At 45.7% G+C, this 25,708-nt stretch overlaps 1 protein-coding gene across 1 annotated transcript in view; it reads right to left on the bottom strand.

Moving 5' to 3' along the window:
• The window catches only part of LOC147701272 (IgGFc-binding protein-like), a 901,303-nt gene that overhangs the window by 760,955 nt on the left and 114,640 nt on the right, over positions 1–25,708 (bottom strand). The window contains exons 12-17 of the mRNA XM_086929332.1: positions 19,704–20,277; positions 17,133–17,731; positions 15,136–15,703; positions 3,372–3,973; positions 1,664–2,234; positions 380–579 (exon numbers count right to left, since the gene is read on the bottom strand). Of these exons, the coding sequence (XP_086785458.1) occupies positions 380–579; positions 1,664–2,234; positions 3,372–3,973; positions 15,136–15,703; positions 17,133–17,731; positions 19,704–20,277 (3,114 nt within the window). The remainder of the gene's footprint in view (positions 1–379; positions 580–1,663; positions 2,235–3,371; positions 3,974–15,135; positions 15,704–17,132; positions 17,732–19,703; positions 20,278–25,708) is intronic.

Here is a 25,708-nt window from a genome sequence, read left to right as displayed (position 1 = left end):
CAGTAGTAATTCAGTGAGGATCCGCAGAAGTCTAAAGTTTTAGAACCACTTGTCTAGAATTCATGAATTTAACTTGGACTTTGTGCTATTTAGATCAAGATTTTCAGCTTGAGAATCTCAGAAACATAAAGTAGCAGCCACTGCTCCCTATTTCTGAGCTGTACTGTCCGAAATTATGCAGTAAATAAGTGAAATTGTTAAATGTCTGCATTTTAGAGAGTATGAAAGCAAAAACAAAACAGTTTGTCAGCTTTGCACTGAGCGAGCATATCTGTAAATGATACTGTCTCTGTTGTTCAATAGAGATCTGGAATGGGTGAATTGAATTCAAGGTGACACAGTAACTCTAATGACCTCACACACCTGGTATGGCACTTACCTTCAAGTATCTTCCATTGTACATGCAACCACATTCGTTCATGGACACACAGCGGTCCCCATCGAAGACGTATTCATCCTCACACTGACAGCCTTCAAAGCATTGTTTAGTACACTGGGATGGTCCAGCAAGGAGAGCGCAGCCAAAATTACAGGTGGACGTGCAGAGCTTATAATGGCTGTTAGCACCACAGGTGAGGGCTGAAGGGCAAAATAAACAAAAAACATTTTTAGAATGCATATAGGTGTGTCACACTCTCATGCTGATCTTATTTTCTGACCACATTTGCATTAGAATATGTTTGTTCTCCTTTAAGAAATACTGGCTTCTGTGCTTAAATGGCACCAGGCATTGTCCCTGCTGGAGACGATACAAGTTCAAATCAAGAAGTCTAGGCTAGAGCTAATAATATACCCATTTTGTATGTGATGTATAATTGAATTAGTTTGTGGAGTGCTATGCCTAGTCCCCTGTATTCTTTGCCTGCACAGATAAATCATGAGCCGCTCTCAGGAAATTTCCAAGATCTAGGAGGAAACCTATGTTTTCCCTAAACTGGTTGGATGCGATTTATTTGAGGGGTGCACACCCTTATACATTTTTGGAAATCAGGAACTTCTTTGTTTATCTGAATTCATTTGTTTTAAAAATAGATCACCTTGCAAAATCATTAGGAGGGGAAATATTCAGGTGTCACTTATTTCCTGGCGGGATATCCTATAACATCTTGAAATGCTGAGTCAAAAAATGCATGCAAATCTTACAAAGACAGTACTGAAAAACAAAGATCAAATGCAATTTGCAGAAACTAACTGACCAATACATATACGATTATATTTATTTTGTATCTGCAGGAGAGAATGTATTCTTCCTATCTGCATCCCACCTTTCTTTACTTAGTGTGTTTATATTTAGCAGTATCCCTTTAAGCTCCCTTTCCTTTGGCACGTGATTCCAGCATGCCGCTTTCAAGTAGGATCGGTCTTTCAGTCCTCTTTTTATTTCTTTTCATCAAAATAAAAATGGGACTTGCTGGACCTAACTCTTCATTGCAGAGCTGCGTGCAGAGCTTAATGACTGCCTGTGTCTATGCACTGTACTAGGTTTTTCTTTCATTCATGACTACTTTTCATAATTTTGGTAGGTTATCATTATGGCTCTTGAAATTTATGATTTGTTAATCTAACCTTTTTCCTTTTTAGATGCAGCACATAAGCCTATTTACTAAATGGTAGGAAAAAATTGACCATTAAATATATTTTTTGTTATATTGTGTTCACTTACGACAGAATGAGGCGCTTCTCCATGATGAAATATTGGCTCCGGCAGCTTGGCATGCCGCCGTGTACGCCTGAAGACTCTTACAAAGAATATCTCCGCTTCCAGCCACGGCGCAACAGTCGTACGTGCAGTGGTTGTAGTAGGCTATGGGACTGATTTTGGCGTGGCAGTTTTTAAAAGGTCCAGCTGTGTCGGTGATCATCCCACAGGAATCCACACCCTCGTATGGTGCGATCTCAGTTGCATCACAAACTGGGCACTGACCCTCACAGTCATCTGTGCACTCAGCTCCATCAATCTCCACTTTCCATGCAATGCCAAAGTCCTTCACATTAGTGGAAATCTCTTTATTTGGCAGCTGGAACTCATCGTTGTTATTTCCATTAAAGTTGCCACAGAGGCCTCCCAGTTTCCCCTTGTAGGTGCTGGGGACGCTGATCATCACATAATAGACCGTGTCGTAAAGCACAGTAAGACCAAAACGAGTCCGAAGAACAATATTTATGCCCTCCTGGTTGATCCATATTGAGCTGTCATTGAGGGTCAGTGGTAAATTGTTAATTTCTCCGTCAACCTGCCAATAAAAATCAGACATGGGAAAATAGTTGCAAAGACTGCACTTACTTTTTTTTTGCATACAAATTCTTCTCACATCAGGTAACTTTATGGCTCCATGGTGTAGGATCTATGCGATGACTAGCAAAGGCCTTACTTGAATAATTGGTCAGGACTGCGCACAATCCAGCTACTCATCTTTATTTTGAGGGGGTGGTATGGTAGAGCTATCAAACCTTTGGCAGTTTAACTTCTCGTAATCGGGGTCTCTGAGGTTTATATAACCAGTTTATATTGATTCATCTACCACTTTATCAGGTGGAACTGCCCCCTTGGACCACTTCCATCTTTGTGAAAGCTGGATATGGTGTCTCTAACATACTAGCTCCTAATGCTCAGTGTAATGAGGAGACTAGTAGATGGTCACTGACAATATAACCCCAATTTTTGAGATAATCTACTTTTTCACCAAAATGGCATCTCCCATTACAGACATACACATTTGTGTGGTGAAACATCTACCCTAACAGAGAATTTAAAAAAGACAGTCTTTTAACCTCTGCCTTAGTGGAAGATTTAAGTCCAATTTTCCCTATTTGCCTGCCGGGGTGCTATGTAATTATCATCTTGTCCTCATGAGCTTACGGTTTCATAACTTTCCTAGTGATTCACTTTAAAGTTGAACAGATAAATAAATCCCTGGTTGGGGTTTCCATCACTCTTTGCTCCTCTTCATAAAGTCAACGCCAATGGGCTTTATGCAGAAACGGAGACAAGGGTTTTAGGAGAAATTAATTATTAAACTGAGGATAACCTTTCTTGAAATACACTCCCTTTTGCCAGATAACATTGAAAGAACATGACAACATTGTTACAGGAAAGTTACTGTTCTTCTCTTCATCTGTATTTACGATCTCAGATGTGACATTTTTGCTGTTGGACTTTCATATATAGTGTACTGAAGCACTGTGCTCATAAACAATACAATGAATACCAGGTCAAGCCACTAGCCTTGTTGTTGAAATTTCCCATCCTTGATCGCCACTACTTTTAAGGTATTTGTACAGTAGTGGTCTACTCAAGGAATGCCGCACCCTCACTTCTCCCTCAAATGAAAGATACCTTAAAACCTGAGTAGATGCAGGTTTGAACTCACCTTGACTTTCCACTTCATCCCTCTTTCGATGATGATAGTATACCCATCCACAGAAACGGCCACCATCCTGGTAACTGCCACATTGCCGTTACCAAAGCTTTCATTTTCTGTTACAACTGAGAATGTCTGCAGTCTTGAGTCATCTTCATCTTCAATTACTTTGGTCAGTATGTATGTGCAGGTGCCTTGGAAGTCAAAGGACAGGCCATCAAATGAAATGTAGTGAAGATCTCCGGATGCAACGCATTTTCCAAAGGTGATTGGTTGACATCCCTGGATGCCATTCACCACCTTGCACTCCTCATTGGCACCACAGAGTACCTCAATGCAGGTCACAATTCCAATGTCACCGCACGTGCAGCGCTCCTCGCATAACCCACCTGGATAAAACTCTTGCCCCCTCTTGTAGTACCTTTCATTGTACACACACCCACATTGTGCGATTGGCACACATTTGTCTCCACTCAAGATGAAGCCATCATTGCAAAAGCATCCTTCTGTACAGGGGGCATCGCAGCCTACTGGAGCGGAAAGATCAAAGCAGGTGACAGGGCATCCATTTCCACACACCTCATAGTGCATATTCACGGGGCAAGATGGACCTAGTAGAAAAAAGAACACCATCTTGTAAGCACTTCGAGAAAAAATAGGTCGACAGAGAAAATGTATATCTTGTAAGTGGTGAAAAAGTAATAATATGATGCAGTTACATTCAGAAAACAATAATAATGTACACATAATGAGAAAAAAATAACATTTTGTAAGTACACTATGAAAAATAAAAGCATGTGAATACAGTGAGAGAAAAAATAGTACCACATACTTATTTCGCAAGCAGAATAAGTAATACTATGTTTAACATAAAGTTATAAAAGGTATGTTTCAGAGTTCTAAGACCCTGAGACACATTTTGCCGTGTGGAGCGATCATTATGTCCACAGATATTCACAGTTACAATTCCTAAAGAGTCTGAGCTAGCCATCTAGAGAGATTTATAGTGGCGTTCGATATCAAAAATCTTAGTTTTAAGTGAAAAAAAAATAATGGAGTACATTCTGTACATTCTATTTAGCATATATAAGTAGATACAAATTACAAAATACATTACATCAGATTCCTGAGCCAATTTTTCAAAAAAAAGAAAAGCACAATTGTGCCCCCCCCCTTTTGTAGAGCAATCAGGAAAGACCTGAATGATGGCAATCTACCTGAGCCCCAGCCGTCAGCCACGCCGGACTGAGAGATAAAAAAAAAGGAAAAAAAGAAACAAAACAACAAACAAAAAAAAACAAAGGCCCGGTTTAAATTTCTTGATCTAAAATGGGCAGTAATCATGAAAAAAAAAACGCAAATTGCTATATGCGAATTATAAGAGGGGTAATATAGAAAAGAAAAAGAGGAACAGAATAAGAGGTAGAGAAGAAAAAGGAAAAAGAAAAAGAGGAGAATAAAAGAACGTAGTGACATACGTAAAGAGCGGAAATTGTCAATTATAGCTTAGTTCATCTGTTGGTGTTTTTCATCTTCAATTCGACCAGATATTCCCCAGCTTTAATTTCAGAGTGGAAGATCTTGGTGGTTCCGTTTTAGATGATTTTGAGCCTGGCCGAGTTCATGACATACACATCCGCCCCTTGCTGTTGAAAAGGTAAAATTAATTGTCTGAGGCGCCATCTGCACTCCACTGTCTGCTGGCAGAAGTCTGGTTTTGCGAAGAAAGTTATTCAATTGGCACCTTTCTTAGAGTTGAAGCGGGCTTTGTCGTAGATCATCTCCCTAAGGAGAAAGTTTCCAAAATATACCAGAAAGACTCTCGGGTGCCCTCCAGGGCTGTGTTGTCGCTTTAGGTGAAAGGGGAAGCGATGGGCCCTCTGCACATCATGGTCCCAGTCCCAGCCGGTCTCATCAGGGAAGGACTCCTGCAGCAGCTTGACAATGAAGCGCCTTGGGTCTTCCCCCTCCTTCCCTTTAGGAATGCCCAGCAAGCGTAAATTGTTTCGACGCTGGCGATTTTCTTGATCGTCCATCTTTGTCATTAGGTCGATTATACAGGCTGTACTGGACTCCCCCCTTTGCTTAGCAGCAAGGCTTTCTGACTCTCGATGTTCTGTTTGTGCCTCTACCATGGTAATATGGTCGCTGATATCGGAGCAGGTTTTGTTCAGGTGTCTTAGTCCACCTAGTAACATTCTCTTCTGCATCGAGTGTGGGCCCCCCTCCAAGGCTTTTTTTCTCTGCGTTCCCCTCTTGTTGTGAGATAGTTAGAGCTTTGGGATGTAACGTGGGGTTAAGCGCGGGGTTGTGGTGATTCTTTTAATCCCCAGAAAGATTTTTCCCGGGGGGTGGGGGGGCGGGGGTGCAGGCTGCATCTGAAATTTTAGTGTCTTTAACCCCTTCCATGCTGATGACGGAACCGCTCCGTCATCAGCTACAGTTGAGCTGTGCTGATGACGGAGCGGTTCCGTCATGGCCCGGCCGCCGCGCCTGCGCGGCGCTGATTTTGCGCCTGCGCGGGCGTTCTAATGAGCGGGGCGGATCATGACGGAACCGCTCCGTCACCAGCACAGCTCAACTGTAGCTGGTGACGGAGCGGTTCTGTCACCAGCATGCGGCGGCCGCGCGGCCGCCCCGCCCCTTTAGCGCTGCGGCGGAATAGCCGCTGCAGCGAAGGGGTTAATCGCCCCCCCTCACCCCTGGTTTAGCCATTGGTTTCCCTAGTTGTTTCAGCCCAGCACTAACCTCTGGTTTGAGGGTGGCAGATCCTCCCAATGCTCCTCCTGGTATGGCCGTTCCATCAGCCGCTGTCACTGAGCCCCGGGAGGTTTTTGATTCACTCATAGCAACCGGAGTCTTTGTTTTGGGGCCTTTACGCGCTGTTCTGGAGTTCATGATGCACCGTCTGCTGTGAAATATTATGCATAGATGTCCTCTGCCCGCGACCGAGGGGATAATGAGAAAGAGGCTGGCTTGAAGAATACTTGCAGCCGCAAAGTACAACAAAATCCAATGAGTTTGTGGGCTGGAAACAGTAGCGGTTAAGAAAAGGAGTGACCCCAGCACAATGCTCTGAAATTTTGGTCGGCGAGCTCGGCTTGTGTGTCCGCTCTAGAAAGAGTATTAAGTGTCTTCGCCGTTCTTAACGCCCCAGTAACTTTCCAGCCTCGCCGTGCCAAAATCAGCCTCTGCATCCTTCACGCTCTCTCTCTGACATCTGGCAGGTCTGCGCAGGGCAGCTGGCCGAGCGTAACGCTTCCGGCATGGGTGGCCGAGTGACGAGAGCTCACGGAGATTCCATCTTGCTCTCCTTAAAAGTGACAAATTGTAAGTGCAATGCATACAAGTAATATGCAAGAACATTAGGAAAAAGTAATATTATGCTGTCAATAATTTGAAGAAAATTATAACGTAAGTTAATTGAAAAAAATAATTAGTATTTAGTAAGTTTTAAGTATAATTATATAGTAACTACCCTGATGAAAAGTAATAGTGATTTTAAGTCGGTTGAGAAAAGGTCATTATATGTTATCAGTACATTGAGAAAAACTGATGGCATGACTTAAGAACAGGGAGAAATAGTATACCTATAAGTGCACTGAAAAACTAATAATGTACGCCCAGACGTGGGTCCCGGACTCACTGTGCCACTGGAATCAAGCTACACTGGCTGAAGAAGGGTGAAACCCCGAAACCGGTCCTAGGATGCTTGTTTCCGGTCCATGGAGGACCTGGCTTGGCAGTTCGGGCTGGACAGTTCCAATGAGGCACAGGGTCAAGACTGATTTGCCTATGGCCAGGTCTAAACTGGGGTGGCATAGTGAGCAAAAGAATGATGGATTTAACCCAGATCTCTTGACTGGGGGTGAATGTTTTGATTTGTTCTGCATTCCGTCCATTAATTGTGTGTCTTTTGCTTACATTTTTTAAAAGCATTTTCATTATCAAACAACAATTCTTAATCTATTTCCTGGTATCCTAGTAGAGTTGAAAATAATTTACCCAAAATCCCCAGTGAATTACTCTTTGGTAGGCAGGGGAGAAGGGGACACATATCACTGACCAACATTATAGCATGATAACCTTAACAAATTTCCTAAGTCTTTCACTATTTCAAGATATGGCAGTCTTGAAATGGATCCTAAATAACTGTTGTGGTGGGTACACCACACTGTCCCGGGAATCTGGTTGAATGTTACTTTTGTTCCCATAGTTTAGTTTTCAGCTTTTCAGAAGTATCTGATGCACCCACGCACACAAGGCACTAAACAACACCGGACCGGCATACCTTAACAGATGACTCACCTTCTACACCCCAAACCGCCAGCTCCGCTCAGCCGACCTCACCCTCGCCATCGTCCCCCGCATGCGAAGAACGACCACCGGCGGCAGATCGTTCTCCCACCTCGGCGCCAAAACCTGGAACACCCTCCCCATCCTCCTACGGCAGACCCAGGGCCTACTTACCTTCAGGAGGCTACTCAAGCCCTGGCTATTCAAGCAGTAGCAGCACCCCACCCCTCCAGCGCCTTAAAACCCTCTCGAGTGAGTAGTGCGCTTTACAAATGCCTTGATTGATTGATTGATTGATTGAGTGTCATTAATTACACTTTATTTTACTTTTAGGTGTGCAGAAAGTGCAAAGTTTATGTGTTTCTAAGCAACCGGTTTACAATGTAGTGCCAGATCCATAACAGATTTTTTTAGGCAAACCAGTGACTATATATCATTTGCATTTCGATTCATTCTATGTATGTTTATTTATTGTACATATTGCGAAATGATTTAATGGATTTAGCCTTTCTGGTCCAACATCCCTTTCTGCTTTTTAGCCAACTTCATCAAAGGTGACAAGTATGGATTTATAAAAAAATTACACCTAAACAGTCAGGACTCCAAAAGACTTTGATAGATGGCCTGAGGTCGGGCCGTGCAGATTTTAAACAAGGGGTTATTCTAGGAGGCTGGATCCTTGTCAATAGTTTTAAAATGGCAGCGAAAGATCCATTGAGGAACAACGTGTCAGCCGTCACAGTGATGCCCTCCAACAGTATGGGATTCAGGCTGACATTCATTTAAAGAGGCATCACCAACTAATAGACTTTTAACAGTGCAACTAAGTGGGGACACAGTATGGTAGGTGCATAGATTTTCCCAAATTTATGCAAAATATATGTTGCTCATCATCTGTATGAAAAATATATCTGAGTGGGGGGCGTGGCTAACAGGGCCAAGATGGTGGGGGCCACTCCAAGGAGTTTCCACACTGCCACTCCGTTATTTATCTTCCCTACAAGCGGGCATTATTGGCTGCCCCATTGTACTCCCGCAGCCACCCTGAACCAGCACCTGCCTTCACTGTGTCAATTGGTGGCCATTTCAAGGAGCTTCGACCTGGTTGGTGCTCATGCCCGCGTGGGGATGGGCCGGGGACGGCAGTGTCGGACTGGCCGTCACCGAATCCAACAGTTCTCTCGATCCTCCTGGGGGGAGCACTCTGCTCACTTGTGCGCGTGCTGGAGCTGTGAGACGTACTGCGGTGCCCCCCACAGAGAGAGGAGCCTCCTGTTTCTGAGACCCTCATGGCCCGGTGCCCTGGTGGCTGCCCAGAAGCTCCTGCCTGCGCCTGCTTCCACCTGACGACTGGTCAGGCCTGCTGCGGGTGTGTGGGAGCGCCACAGTGCCGTTGCGCTGCCAAGTCACCCCTTCCTTCGTTTTTGCGGCTGCGGTGGAGAGACGCCTGGAAGCCAGCGGGAGACGGCGACTGGAACAGTGCTACCTGCACTGGGGGTAAGTGGGGACTCTGTAGTTGGGGGGTGAGCGCCAGCCCTCTGGATTGGCTGAGGCGCAGGGGACTTGTGAACAGTGATAGCCAGAGATGATGATGCAGCCCGGCACCAGAGACCACATACATTTACTAGTCAGTGACCGCGGCCTTGCCTGCGGCCGGGGCTTCAGCCTGGGACTAGGCCTGGTAGCTGCGGCACGAAAAGTGACTGGCTGGCAACGTTGGTGGTGCTGCTTAGGTGAAGCCTTGATGAGGGGTGCAGGGGCCAGCTTTACCAGCCTGCACCTGCCTGGGCCTGCTCCTGATTGTTCGCTGATGCTGTGCCACAGGGTGACAAATGTGGATTGGGGGCTAGACTGGGCCTGGACCACCAGCTACAGGTCCAGATGCCACTGGAATGCTCGCCTGATGGAGGCAGCTGCCTGTAGAGCTAGACGGGCCTGGACCCCGCTACAGGTCCAGACGCCACTGAGGTGCTCCCCTGCCGGGGGCAGCTGCCAGTAAACAAACCACAGACACGCCCTCCTCACACTGGAACATACCTGCTGCACGGTTAACCAAGCGGGACAAACTAGAGGCCATCATGGGAGGGGGAACATGCCATTGCCCTGCTCCCCCATTGCTGCATGAGGTATTGCATGACCAGCGCAGTGGGCCGCATTCGGGGGTGGGGGCTGCCCATGCTGAAGCGCCGAGGCTCATCCTCTATAGCACATGAGAGAGTCAAACATCAAGTCACCTCTTGCGCCCTCGAAAACTGGTGCACCTGCCTGGAGCCTTCTTGTGCTGCTCGTGCTGTGGCATCCCAACACAAGCAGGACGCATGCAAGCGGGCCCTTCTTGAAGGCACAACCCCTGGTACTATGGTGCTCCTGGCTGGCAAGCCCCAGGCACCCTCCCTTTGTGCTAATCTGGGTGCCTAGTGACCTTGCGTCTTGTATTGCTCACACAACTCCCGATTACTGGGTGAACAAGCTAGTCTGAGCACTGGAAACATTAGGCACACTCCACCGAACCTGAGCCCTTTGGCTGACTGACAACCTGTAACCTTGTCATGGAGCGCCTACGATCAGAAATACAACCTGTGCCATCACGCCAGACATCAGTCTATAGAAACCAGCTGGGTTTGCAGAATCTCATAGATTTCACTGCGTCACTTCTACGACCCTTCCCTATGTCAATACGCCCCCCTTGCATACATTATACCTGGTCCAGGTATAATGTGGCGAAGGGGTTTACAAAGTGACGCATCTACCTAGAAGCGTCACTTTGTGAATATGGCCCAACAAGGCGCATTTTTTACGCCACTGGTGCGTCACAAAAAAAGACGCACCGGCGGCATAAAAGTGACACACATCCTCATAAATGAGGCCCAAGGTGTCGTACAGATACTGGCTGAACTACAGTCAGCAACTTATGCATCGTACTCTATATTGCAGGATCTAGTTGACCACGAACACATCCTAGAGTGCAGAGCTGAAGATGCGGAGGGACGCTCTAGAAGGAACAATATTTGCGTGGTTTTCCTGCCCCAAGATTTTCCTGCTGCAAGGAGTCGAAGGCCAAGATGCAGTCCACTACTTTGAAGACTGGATCTGCGTTCTACTCCTGGGAGCTGCACTCTCTCCTTTCTTTTCTGTTGATCGCGCACACCGCGTGCCATTCCGAAGGACCCCCTGGCACCAATTCCGAGCCCTTCTTATTACGGCTGCTGAATTACCGGGCACAAGACGCTCTAAAACCATGTGGCTCACTAGTGCAAATTCCTTGACCCTACCTGAGGAGATCTCACAGACAGCAGGCAACATTATGTTACCTGGCCGTGAATACAGCACCTTAAGCCCAGTCTGCTCCCCGGTACACTGCTCTGCTATTGTGTTTTTTTCTTCATGCATTTATTACCAATTGTTTCCTTGCAGCTGCCGGGGACCTGGTCTCTATTGAAGGTATTCCCTACATAATGCGCAGCTCGCTTCTGCTTTATTGTGTAGCGCTGTCGCACAGGAGCTCACTGAAGCGCTTGATGTACATCCACCCTTGACATAGTGGTGGTATATCTTTGGCTTGTAAACCTCCTCCCATGTTTCTTTTGAACAACTTGTAAGGCTGATTGATGGCTTCTGTTAACTAAGCAGTTTGGGCGGATGCCTATTGTCTCTCTTCTCTGGTAAGGCTTCTTGTTACCGTTTTTTTCTTTTTTATCCACCCCAGTTATGGTTAAATACCCCTCAGACCGCTCACACCCTCCATAATCCATGCATGTCATCAGTCCCCCTTTCCGGATGGAGCCAACTCCCTAAGGAGTGGTACTACACATCCCAAAAGACCCACATTACCCTCATAACTGGGAACTTGTGGGGAAGTGGTGTGGTGCAGTGGCCAGGGTGGCTGACTCCGGAACCCGGGGGCTCGCGGTTCCATCCCCGACGCCAGCGGCAGATCAGCCCAGCACCATGTGATTCTGGGCAATAGTTCGCTTAATCTTCCCAATGGCCCCCAGCGCCTTGACGCCGTCAGGTACTTGTTCGAGCTTTACAAATTCTGGAAATGTACATGCACAACCCCTTGGGTCGTTATGCTGTGTATTTGTACCTTAAGCATAGATCCACCCATGTAACATTATTTGAAGAGACATATTTAACACTAATTGAGGATGGCGATATCCACAAGTGGTGGAGGGGCCAAATGTTCTCCACAGATTATTCCTCCTATGCCAGGGGAGTATTTGCTTTTCCACAGTCAATCTGCACGCTCTGATTGCTTTATAGGCTCGGCCAACCTTCTACCTGCTGTCCTGCAAACAGACTACCTAGGGCGTACTCACTTCAACCACAACCCACAAAACCTACAACTTGCATGGGCAATAGGGATCCCTGCCATTCCCACGTGGCGCTTTCAACCCACGGCATTGGAAGACCCGATATTTCGGCCCTCCATGGGCACAGCCATTGCCGACTACTGTGAGTTGAAGGGCAACTCTGCCTCCGACAGACTGACAGGATGTGACGCCTTCGAGATGACCATCAGAGGATATAGTCTGGGTTTGAACTAGAATATCCGCACACAGCTAGATGGTGACATCTCCTGTGTTTAGCATGCTCTTCTACGACACAAGACTCGGGTGATATATGACCCCCAGCATGCCCACCTACTAGGGGAAGCGTGCTGCGAACACACTTTGCTGCAGGAACGTAAGCACTGTCTTAACTATGCTGCGCACTCCTCTTGTACCAAGGCCTCATCTGACTGTGGACCAACTGCTGAGGTGACTGATATGCCAGGAACATCCTAGACACCCTAATCTTTTATTGTAATCCACTATGGGAGGCCTACTCCATACTCAGCATGGCACACACGAAGAACTAACATGTCATTACTCTTGAATTTACCAGTCACACACAGACCTTAGCCAGGCCAACATAGACACATTCTTCTCCACGATCCACTAACCTACCATCATGCCAGAACAACGGGCAGACCTCAAAGTACCCATTACTCTCATTGAAAAACAGGGGGCCATTAGGGCCCTTGTGACGGGCAAGTCCCTAGGACTGGATGGCCTACTGGCCAATTATTATAAAGCATATGCCTCTCTATGGGCCCCTCAATGGAATGCCCTTTAAGAGGAGGCCCTATTTTCTTCCTGCCTCCCGAGGCCCTACTCCAGGCTTTGCTTATCTACTTGACAAAACATGACGGGGATCCCACCGCCTTGGGCTTCTATTAACCCTTGGTTCTCCTTACCACCAACTACAAGATATTGGCTGAAGTTCTGGCGGATCGTTTGGTGCCACTGGTCCTGCCACTGGTCCACTCTGACCAAAACAGGTTTGTCCTGGCTCGCAATACCTTCTTAAATGTGCAGCATTTTCTTGTATCCTTAAATATTACAGGCATCAATGGCCCCTCTGTGGGTGACTGGTGCTGGATCTGGAAAAGGCCTTTGACTCCATAGAATGGACACTTTTATTTGCCACCCTGCCCTGGTATAATACTGGGAGCTGTTTTCTCCTGATTCAGCTACTATCCATGCAACCTGTAGCCCAAGCCAAAACTGGCTTACATGTTGGACCCCATCTGGATATGCAGAGGCAGCTGCCTAGTTTGCCCACTCTCCCTACTACTGTTCTCCTTGGCAGATGAGCCACTTGCTATGGCTCTCCGAACACAAGGCGCAGACTGCGGTATCACCCTGGAAGACATCATCCATGCAATTTCCCTCTGAGCAGATAATCTGCTCCTGTACTTTTGGTACCTAGGCCCAGTTCCTGTTGCCTTAGCCCCCACACTTGAATGTTTTGCCACTCCTTCTGAATTAACGGAGCTAAATCGTGCCTGTTTCCCTTTGCCCCCACTTACCCTGACCCAACTTTGGCTCTCAATGGACCTCTCATAACGTGGCAAACTGCCACATTTCGATACATGGGAGTCAGGGTGTATCATCAGCTAGCTGACTTAATTGACTGTATCCTTACAAGGGCCACAACAGCCATGAGATCCCAAATGCCCTTCAGGCACTGGCTCCCGCTATCAGTTATGGGCCACATAGCCCTTCTGAAAATGGTGGCATTGCCCCAGTTGCTCTAATCGTTTACCAACCTGCCTCTCTACGTTGCGCCCCCTTCTTTCACTCACTTGAAGGAATTATGAAGTAGTTTATTTTGGGTGCCTTGCGCTGCAGGGCGGCATTGTCAAAGCTATATTTGCCCACTGAGCAGGGTGGACTATTGGTGCCAAATATGGAAAAGTACTATCTTGCCTCCCAGTGGGTGGCAAGTGGTTGGCGGGCTTACACTTATCGGACACTGCCATGCTGGCACCGCCTTAGATTCTCTCAGTGACCCTTCGCCTCTTTCACCCCTGTACTTGCAGTAAACCACAGGAATAACTGCAACTTAATGCTGCATATTGCTGCTGTTAAAGGAGTTTGTATCTAACCCGCTCCCTGGTCCACTATGTTTCGGAGCTACCTTTACGGCACACCTAGAGGCTGCACCATTACCACAACAGTGGAACTTGCTGCCTGGCTGGAGTCTGGATTACACACCATGGGATTTCTCTATCAGGATGGAATTCTGATGCCGTTCGGCACAGTAGTGGAGGAGGAGACCCTCCCCCGGTCCAATTCCTTCTGCACAACTCTAGGCGTCAAATGGAGTGACATGTAGCAGGAGCATCCCATGCACATGACAATACAATTTGTACATGTTATGGGGTGGGGCAAACATCTTACACACCGGTTTTTAGATTCACAGCAACGTTGCTTTTACATTTGCAGCACCACTGGGAAGATGATGTGTTTGCGGACAAAGAATGGCCTGCCATACTAGAAAACCGAATCGGTAAAATTCGGTTTTCTAGAGTGGGTAAATGAGATTTACCTACATTGGGCCCTATATTTTTGCATATGTATGTACTGTCGGTAGAAGCCCTCCTGAGCTGGGGTGCATACACACTCTATTAGCCATGTATCATCAGACTGCTATATAACTATTTCAATATAGCATTGTCACATAGCAATCATTCTGTAGTACAAAACTGCTGGTCGATATTGCATGCACTGTATCTTTGCATGCATGACAGTATATATGGTACTATTTTGTCAACCCCTCACCTTAGTTCAAAACTTTAATTTAAAAAAATCAACAAAAAAATTGAAAACTGTATCTGAGGGTATATTTTGCATTGAGAAGCCACTAATTAAAACATATCTCTAACTGCAGCAGACATCATTTCTACAGATCCCGCTAGACATTTTGTTGTCACACTAGTTTTATGACGGCAAAAATGATGCAAACGAGCATAACCACTCAAAGACAAAAAATATGAGAAAATAAATAACCCACAAATTGGAAATATGCAACATTATCTTTGCATAATAATACATTTTGCTGGAGATAAGGTCCCACATGAATTCTAAAAGCAGCATTTGCAGGAGGAAACACTGCTAATCGGAACATGAAAAATCCATATACGACTTACTGCAGAATGAGGGCGCTCTCCACTCTTGTATCTGAATGCCAAGGGCTTGGCATGCAGTAACATATGTAGTGATGGCATTGCAAGATGCTGAGAAGTGCCCTTTGTACTGACAGGCATCATAGAGACACTCGTTATAGAAGGGTGTTGGGTCAATACTATTGTAGCATTTGCTGAAAGGCCCGTTGACCTTGTTGACTACCCCACAATATTGGCCACTCTTGTATTTTTCTTTCTGGGCATCAGTGCACAGCGGGCACCTCCCAGTGCATTCAGGTGTGCACCCAGGTACATTTCTGACCTTCCAACTGTCAGCAAACTGAACAACACTGGTTGCTTTGACCCCGGTCTTCATGGTCAGATCATCACTGCTAACTTTGTTGTAGTTTCCACAAAGGCCACCGACTGCATTGGCGTATGTGCTGGGAACTGTGACCGTGACATGGCTGTTCCAGTCGAATGCAACTGTAAGATCAAAGTCGGTCTTGACGATTCCCCTTCCACCGCAGATGTAAACAACTATTTTGTTAGTTTGGTAGTAAAATGGTAGTGCTGTGAGAAGGCCATCCACCTGAAGAAGGAAGAAAAGAAAGATGCGGTCACTTTCCTCGTTCGCTTGATCACTGACAGTCACGCCACGATACATACACCACTCAACACACCCAACAAATAGAGCCAATTTGGATGCAAGGAATGCAGTAGTTTCAGAGTGGCATTCGGTGGTTAGAGAGATGATGTTTGAGGCACTCGGCTTATATTATGAAAAGCAAATCCATGCAGGCTGAGGTCCCACCCAAATATACTGAAGGGTCACTACAATGATGATTTGGCATTTAATTAGACAATGCATAGTCTGATCTGCCATTTGATCAAGGTAGATATAACATCCTAATGTTTATGTTATCAGTGCTTTCGCATCAAATACTTGTGCTTCATACATATTTACAAGTGTGCCATAATTTAGGGTGGCACAGGTGGGGGATTTTATGGGTGAATGCAAAATGAAATATGTAATACCTGGAAATGCTTAAAAAAATAACTATCATTTGAAAAAACCCACTTAACTAATATAGCCTTTATCCATTTTTTGTGTGATTTGTGGTTATGAGTGTGGAGTCAAAGTATACCAAAAACTTTTCTCTTGATAGACATGAATCAGATGGTGCCAGTATTCAAGACTTAATAGAATGGGACAGCTTTATTTTAATGAAGTTGTCTCACATAACTTTGTAAGAAAGTGAAGGTGAATACCACATTTTAGTACAGTGACCCCCTAGACCATTTCCTTTTTTGTGACATTTTTTAATTAAAATATCCCTTGCAACTAATATTGCTTTTGGGCTAAATCTAGTGGCTTGCCCAAGTATGGGTTTGAAGATATACTTATCACACTGAATGGAATTTGGGGTATCAAAATTGTTTGATCTGTGATATGAATATCCATTGAGCATTGGGTTTTTTTGTGTTTGCTGTGCCGGTAACCTTAGAAAATGTTGCTGCGTGATTGCCAGTTGAAAGGTACTATAGGAAGAGCTCAATTAGCCTCCACTTTGTGATTGTCCAACTTCTACCGCTCCCATGTCTACTGTGCTCTGTCCTTTGCTTGGCACTGCTCCTGGCACACATTTGTGCTTCTTATCCTTCTGATCCCAAAGTAGTTTCCATATCCACCCTGCTCCCTCACAATAGCAGAGCCCCACATAGTATTATAGTGGTATTTAATGATTGACCCACAGTTTCTGTGTCGTTGGAAATGTCATATGCCTAAATTCCTGTTTCGATGTAGTGGTTTTCAAAAGACATAAAATCCACAGTGGTCTCACATACATTTGTGAAATCTGCAAACATAGGCGAATGTTATTGGCTAGGAAACAAAATACTGACCAGTGTGCCACCTGACAGTAAGGAGTCTTTGGTAATATTTGGCACTCACGTTATGCAAGACGTTTTGTTTTGGAAACTATCGCTTGAGCTGTCTAACTCTAAAATACTATATTTACCAGGATCTGGCGAGGGAAGTCTCTGCTGAGGGTTATGTTTACGCCGTAGGCCTCCAGTGTCACCACTTTGGTGTATGAAACCGTCTTGCTTCCTCGGTTGTCATTCTGAACTGTGACTGTGAAATCAGTGAGAGAGGGATCCGTGGAGACGAGGCCAACCAGTTGATAGACGCAGGTGCCCATGAAATCATATCTATGTCCATCCAAGGTGGTGTAGTGAGAATCTCCAGTCCCGGTGCAGGTGGAGTAGCTGACTGGGAAGCAGCCTCGAACTCCATTGACCAGCATGCATTTTTCGCTGTCTTTGCATTTGGTATTCCTGCAGACCACCATGCCAAGAGTTGGGTCACACTTGCAGCGCTTGTGGCAGTGGTTATCGTACCAGAATTCCTCATTGGGTTTGTAGTAGAAGCCATTGGAGGTGCAGCCGCAGCTTCCCACAGGCACACATTTGTCGACACTAAGGACGTAGCCATCATTACACTGGCAGGTCTCCACGCAGGGTCTAGTGCAGGAGTCAGGGGCATTTGTGTCAGAGCAGCTGGCTGGACAGGCGTTCCCACAGGCCTCATAGTGACTGTTCTTACCACAGGGAAGTGCTGGAAGAGACAGATAACACATATTAATTCACTACAACATGAAAATATCACATTAATAACAGATAAACAGAAGATCTGCTTTAGAGAAGAACCATAGATGGCAGAAAAGGCAGCAGCAGAATACCTGTGGCCTATGATTCCTATAAGTTAAAATACACTGTCATTATTTACAAAGGTTTGGCAATGCAGTCATGCCCTTAAAGCATATCTGAATTGAACTGAATTGACTAAAAGATAGAGAATTTGTATGTGCACTGTGATGGGGGCTCTTACATTAAAGTTCAACACCAATTATTACGACTCTGGAAAAAAGGCCCACAATTACAGGTTTTGAAATGATTGTAGATTAAGTCATAATCTTATAATGTTATTCTAGAGACAAATCAGGGGCCATAGGTAGAAATATTTTTTGTTTGTCGAAAACAGTCCAGTGCATAGAATTGGGTAATTTTCTGAATGCTAAAATGCTTTTATATATGTACTAATCCCAAATTGTTATCGTTAACATGCTACCAAATAGCAATTTGTGTGTGCGATTTTGAAGGGGATTGTTAAAGCCGTCCCTTCCAAACAAAACATTCATTTTTTACCAATGCTTCAAAGGAGTTGGTAACAATTTACAAATGGGAAGGACTACCCAAAGGAACCAGTCCCCTTTGTGAATGTTGAAAGAAATATTATTTAAGAGTTGGAAATGGTCCCAAACACCTACTCTAAAAAAATGAAAAGCTTTCATTTTCTTTTTTTAAACATTCTGTTTTTCTTTATGGAAAATGAGCTGCATTTAAAAAATACCCTTTTATTTTATTAAAAGCAAACCTCAGCAGGCCACCATCCATGTGATGGCCACGATTCCTAGTGGGTCGCAAATTGCTACCTACCTCGTTCTTATTTATGAGGTAGGTCTATTTGCAAATGCATTAGGAATTGTTATTTGGAAATCTTTATTTTATACATACATTAGGAATGGCAATTCCTAATGTGATTCTGTAATAATTACACTTAGGACATCACAAATCCTATATTAATTTTCTCTGGGTGATGATATAGCAGGCTGGCACAGTTCTTTTGCTTGATGGCGGTTCTAGGATCAAGGGGCCTTATTTATGAAGGCCTTGCGCTACCGGTGCGTCACTTTTTCCCATTTTAAAAGTGACGCACCGGCGGCGCAAGGCCTTCATAAATAAGGCCCAAGGATCCCAAAACCCTAGTCTACACAAAAACTGAACTATATAAAAAAAGTCCATCTCGGAAAAAACAGATCTGAAATTCAGTATTGGAAGCACTGTTAAAAAAGATTTAACAATTGAAATATTCAATAGTTGGGTCATTCCAAAGTAAAATTAAAGATGAGAAAGAAAGCCTCACAGGAAAGAAAAATCTATTATGCAGCCAAGAGTAAAGGTTTGTAACGGAGAAAAAAACTACCACTGAAAATAGCAAAAGAGAAGTTCAATATATAAAAAATGTGATGTAAACTGTCGCTATATAACCACTGAAACAAATGCCCGCACATCACAAATAGTTTTTTCCAAACTAAGGGCTTGAGAGTACATTTTCTCTTATGTCAAAACATGAGCTTTTTGATAATATCAGCATTTTAATACAATAATAAATAGACTCTTACTGTTTTGTTTTTAGTGAGACAAAATTGTATATGTTTTTGTGGGAATTTGAATGTGGAATGTTTTGCATTGAAGTGCCTTGATCGAATTCACAAGCTAGTTGATTATGATGTATCTTATTAACATTTATCCATGCAATTGTGCAGTAGATTACCTTGGACCTTTAAAAAAGTGAACTGAGATTACTTTTAGACTGATTTGTGAATTTACCCACAATGTTTTTTTACCTTGTTGCTTTCTTAATATATCATGGACAACCACTTTGGCCACGGTTACAAACCTATAGGACCTCTTTTTAAAAATTCATCCCAAAAGTTTAATATATAACAAAGGATTTTGTTACTTACGACATCCAGCTGGGGTTCGCCAGTCGTAGATTTTAACCCCTTCCTTCCTGCAGGTGGTTGCATAGGCATTGAGGGCTTGACACAAGAACTGCTTGGCACCTCCATTGATGCAGACGTCATAGAGGCAGCCATCAAAGAAGTTGTCTGGGTTGAACTTGCTGTGGCACTCGCGGAAGGCACCGTTCGTGGTCTTGCTGATGATACCGCAGAATTTCTCACTTCCATACAGCGCCTTCTTGGCGTCACTGCAGGTCGGGCATTTCCCTTTACAGACATGGAAACAGAAGGGGTCTCGGTCTGGGACCTGCCAGCTCTTGGCCCAGTCTATGATGGATGTGACTGTGGTGCCATCAGGAGTCTGCCTTTCATCCCTGACGTTCTGGTTGAAGTTTCCACAGAGGCCACAAGTGGCTCCATAGTAGCTGCTTGGAATAGTTATTTTTAAATGCCATTTCCACTCATAGGACACCTGGAGCCCGAAATCTGTCTGCATAAGGGCCACAGCCCCACTTCGTACCACTTTTATCTGCCCATCGTTCAGTGTAACAGGCAGATTGGTGAGTTTATCGTTGATCTAGAAACAGAAGACAGAATGAGTTACTCCACATGCCCGACACATCTAATTGCTCTTTGCATAGGTACCATGGCATGGATATGTCTCTATCATATCATTATGGCTCCCTGTTTTCCGTTTATACTGATTTTACCAGATAAATACAGACAGAAAACCATTTATTTTCTTGTCTGTATTTATTTTTAAATGTGGATAACAATGGAATTTGGGTGTTTTTGAGTGATTCAAATTACTCTTTGCCATGACTGCTAGGACAATAACTGTGTGGATAGATAGGTAAGTGAGTTAAAAAAGAAACGTAAAGAGGCAGGCTTAAATAGCAGTAGATATCTTCAAAGCTGATACTGAAATGTGCATATTTTTATATAAGTGCATTGATTTATCTTCTGCGGGTGTTCATATCACTGAAACATGGCAGGCTTTCAAGCATGACTGCATATTTATTAGTTAAATATATGTAGAAATATACCAGTTTCTATTTTTCTCACAAAAGCCATAATAAATATGGATAAATACAGATAAAGTTGACAAAAAAAATAAATATGAATAAGTACAGACGGAAATGTCAAACAATTAAATACCATAAAACCGGGTGACCTACACATAATGAAGATGTTGAGCAGCATCATCAAGCAACACCATGTCAAACTGCCACTGAAACGTTCCTACATCCACTTCTTCCCTTCCTATCCAATCCTATCTCATCTTTTCCTTTACTGCTGTTACCTTCACTGTATGCCTCCAATAGTGTCCTTCCCCTCTGAACCGTAAAACCCCATCTTTTATGGTCCTGCCTGATTTGTAATGGTGTTTGCATTAATTGGTATGTATATACACAGGGGGTCTTTTCGCAAATGCCATTTTTATCCTCGTTTCACTAAGTGATTGCTTTTGTTGGCCATCCCACGCTTCCTTCTCACACAGCCCAATGGCTCTTCTTCCTGTCTGGGCATCACAGCCTGTTACAGCCTGAAACGTCTATGTGGGTGGAATGTTGGTCGGCACAGGGATTGTTTTGTGTGTACCATTCGAGCACATCACTACATCTCTCTATGCAGACCCACTCCCAAGAACGATGCTTGCCTGGCCCCCTCAGAACACGTGAGCTCGCCCCGCCACCACTTGCTCGGAGGTCGCTGCTTGCAGTTCCTCACAGTCATCAGGACGGGTGCAGGTGGTAGAAACATACTGTGTTTCTAACTTTAAGAAAGTTTGTTGTGTAATGTTCCTACATGACTTTGTTTATGCCCCATACCAAATCAAGAAAAGAAACTGCAAGGTATTTATAATTGCTGTGATGAACACTACTCTGCATTTAGTCCTGCAATCGTCTAACCAAAATGCTGAATTGTTCAGAATTTCTTTTCAATTTGACACCAACATTCATTGCGTGTTATGACGCTTCAATCATAGGGGCAGATTTACAAGCCCCTTGCGCCTCTTTTACACCACTGTTGCGTCACTTTTGTGACACAGCGGCAGTGCAAAAGATGCGACATGGTGCGGGGTATTTATATTGTGACGCATCTGGGAGATCCGTCACGTTGTAAAGCTCTGCGCCATAAGGAGGCGTTCCGGCATAGGGGGTGGGGGGCGTTCCTACGCAGGAACGCCTCCTAAAAGTGGCTGAGTGAAATGTACAAGATTTCACTTAGTCACTTTTAGGCCAATGCTGCGTCAAAACCCTGCGCCTGCTTGAAGCAGGCGTAAGGCTTGACGCAGCATTGGACAGATAGGGCACCCCCGAGGCATGTTGGAGCTGCGTCGTGCTTGCGACGCAACTCCAGCAATGCGCCGCCTTTACGGTACAGATGCGTCACGCATCTGTGCCGTTGAGCTGCAGCCCACAATAACTGGCGCATCCCTGGGAATGTGCCAGTTATTGTAAGTCTGCCCCCAAGTCTTTTCCCTATAGGTATTCTCCCTAAACGACTAACCGTGCAGAACTAGGACGCCCGGTGCACACAACCAATCAGGTGCACATTATAATCTATTCTAGGGAGAGAAGCTATGGCGTGTTTGGATTGGTCGTAGGATTTCAAGTTATGGGACAGGCTGCCATGAGCTATTGTGAGTTATCCTTAGACTAGGGAGACTTGTACCTTCTATCGTAGTTATGAGGCTCCAGAGAGGTTCTGTTGATGTCAGTAGCCGGAGGATCCTAGTGACCCAGATGTAGAGCTGTGTGAGGTAGTCTAGTGGTTGGGGGGCGGAGTCGTAGGAGGAGCAGGAACAGGAGGAGCCGGGGAAAGGAACTGGTCAGTTAGTTCAGGGACAGGGCAGGAGTAAGAGGCAATGAATAAAGCTCCAGTTTAGAGAAACACGCGTGTCTGTGTTTATTGTAGCAGGATGCTACAGCTGGCGACGAGGGTGGGATCGAGCACCCTGTGTGACATGTGCTGATCCTGTGACGCTGCCCGACCCTGTGACCCTGTTCCCCGTCAGCGTGAGTGATAAGCCGGCCCTGAACCTCCATGACCGCGTGGAGCGGTAAATGCCGTGAATGAGCGTGGGAGCGCCGTCGCGTGTAGGAGGGTCGGAGCTCGCCCGTGTGTGGGGCTGGAGCACAAGAACAGAAGTGTCCACCGGGAGCTTACCCCGGCGGCAACTAGCCTGAAGTTCGCCCTGCGTGTGGGGCTGGAGCGTGGAGCTAAAAGCGCCTACCGAGTGCCCACCTCGGCGGCAGAAGCGCAAGTGAAAGCGCCCACCGAGTGCCCACCTCGGCGGCGAACAGAGCGGAGCTCGCCCCTTGCCTGGAGGCTCGAGCGTGCCCACCGGAGCCCACCCGGCGGCAGTAGCAGTGAAGATCACCCCGCGTGTGAGGAGTGGACAAGAGACAACCAAAAGCCAACCGGGAGCCCACTCCGGCGGCAAGAGACGAAGGAAAGAAATCTCACCTGCAGCAGTGACTCTGGCGATGGATCGCGGCTGAAAACGACGAGTGGTGAGTGGAAAACTGCAGCCCCGAGTGAATGTGTGGCTCCGGTCGAAGGAACGAGCAGAGACGACCAAAATCTCGTTGAAAACGAGATTCCCGGCGGCCATCTTGAAGTAAGGCAGCATTGGCCAATCCCCTGCGAGGGATCATCAGCGGCCATTTTGAAGTCAGGCAAAGAGCCTGAAACATCAATGAAGCACTGGGAAATGCACTAAAGACAGCAAACAACCTTTGGCAAGTGTAAAGGCAAACAAGCATTGGCAAAGGCAAGAGACATACAGACAAGCACTGGCAGATGCATGCAAACAAGCATTGGCGAAGGCAAGAGACACACAGACAAGCATTGGCAGTTGCATGCAAACAAGCATTAGCGAAAGTAAATTAACAAGCATTGGCAAGGAACAAACAAATACTGTCAAGAGCCCACAGACGAGTCGTGGCGAATAGAAACAACAAGCAGTGACGAAAGGAAACAAACACATGCAGTCGACAAGCCTTGGTACATGACAATAAACATACACTGGTAAATGCCAAGAAAGAGGCAGTGGCAAGGCAAACACACAAACGTGGATAACGGCGCGTGAACAACAATGAACACGGATTGGCAACTGAAACAGAACAAGCACGTGCACACACGAGAATAAACCAACTAACAAGCACGGGCAACCACAAGAGTTACTTACCACACATGCGTTGACAAAAACGAATGTCAGCACGGGTGGCAACGTGGACATTGAGCAACGCAAACGAATGCGCAGTGGTGAAGGCACTGAAGCAACATGTGTCTGTACAACAAGAGGCACAAGCGAACACAAGAACCAAGCAACGACAACGGCACAATGGAATAAGCATTAGCAAATGCAAGAGACAGATAACGACGACACTGAGCGCAAACTGAAGAGCGCCGAAGAGACAAGAGCGGCTGGACTGTACTGCAGCAGACCCAGACTAGGGCAGTTCTACAGAGGACCCCGGAGAGAGCAGTACCATCCAAGTTCATTCGCCGACGCATACTTCGTTGGCTACAAAGACCATCAATCTCCAAGCAAACGACCAAACCAAAGACCCTGACCAGAATCTCCCTCTCTCACGGCGGGTGGAGACACAGCACGGCGGGTCACTCCATACAGTGAAGTACCGCCCCCGGCGATGCAGACTGATGATTGGATCTCGGATCTCAAACGACACCGGTGGCTCGAAGCACTAGAAGATTTCTTAAAAGCCAATGGTGAACAAAGAGAGAGGAAGTGTCTACTACTACTCCTCCATTTGGTGGGTCCGGAGGGCCGATGCCCAATCAGGACATTTTCCAAGGAGGACACCGAAATCTATAAAAGACTCCAAAGGGAGCTCTGTGCTCATCTCAACGCACAGACAGATGCGGACCATAATCGCATGGCTTTCAATACAGCACGGCAGGAACCAGGCGAACCGCTGCCAAACTTCATCACTCGTTTGCAAAGTATGGTACGAGGTTGCCACTTCAACACTTTCACAAATGAGGATGCGGTTCGACTTCGGATCGTTGAAGGGTGCACAAACCCTGACACAAAGCGTAAGATCCTGCAAGGTCATTGGTCGTTAAAGGAGATCATCAAGAAGGCCGAAATTGGAATGCAAATCAAAGCAAGAGAAGGATTGAAGGACGTGCACCTAAGCGCAAATCATCAAGATACCGAGGAAGATAGAACTCAGAAAACAAACAGAACTGAAAGGAGAGAGAGGGAAGGCAGACCAGCAAAAAGACAACGGGAAAGATACAGTGACAAAGAAAGTGACACAGATTATTCAGGGTCAGACTCCTCAACATCCGACCACTCGAAGTCAACCAAGGATTACCCGGAGTCAGATGACCCAGAGGCGACCATCCAAAAGACCGTTCCAAGAAGTCATTCACCTCCCAGGAGTTCCTCAAGGAGTCACTCAAGGTATGACACACAATGCTCTGATGGGGAAAGAGCATCAAGTGCAGATTGCACCCCTGGACAAGAGGGCATCCGGCACAGCAAGTGGGAGAGAGAGAATAACCAGAGAAGAAGGGGTCGCACTGGTCAACACCGGAAGTCGGCGCAGGAACATCAGTCGACAAGCAGTGAAGACGAGTCCAAGGAAACATCTGGCCGAAGAACACATACAACTCAAATCAGAAGTGTTGGAGCATCCAACAAGAGAGAAGGAGAAACAGGTCGCACAAGACGGACTGATCCTCCATTGCAACGAACCAAACAAGAAGACAATGAGGCAAAAGCTTGGGATCAAGCACAAGGAACAAGCACAGGATCATCAAACAACCTCCCAAATGGGACGGCATTGAAGACGTTCCAACAAAGGAACACGGAGAAACATCTTAACGACAACTCAAAGGGGAAGAACAATTCGCCATGGATTACGGACTTCAAAAATCCATTACCAAAGACAGTTTCAGAGAAACGTTGGAGAAGGAAAGGGGAGAAGAATCTCTCTGACACTGAGTGCACATCTATCCGATCCTGG

This window comes from Lissotriton vulgaris, chromosome 7 (genome assembly GCF_964263255.1).
Source record: "Lissotriton vulgaris chromosome 7, aLisVul1.2, whole genome shotgun sequence".
NCBI classification, from domain to species: Eukaryota; Metazoa; Chordata; class Amphibia; order Caudata; family Salamandridae; genus Lissotriton; species Lissotriton vulgaris.
This window is presented reverse-complemented; position numbering and strand designations above follow the sequence as displayed.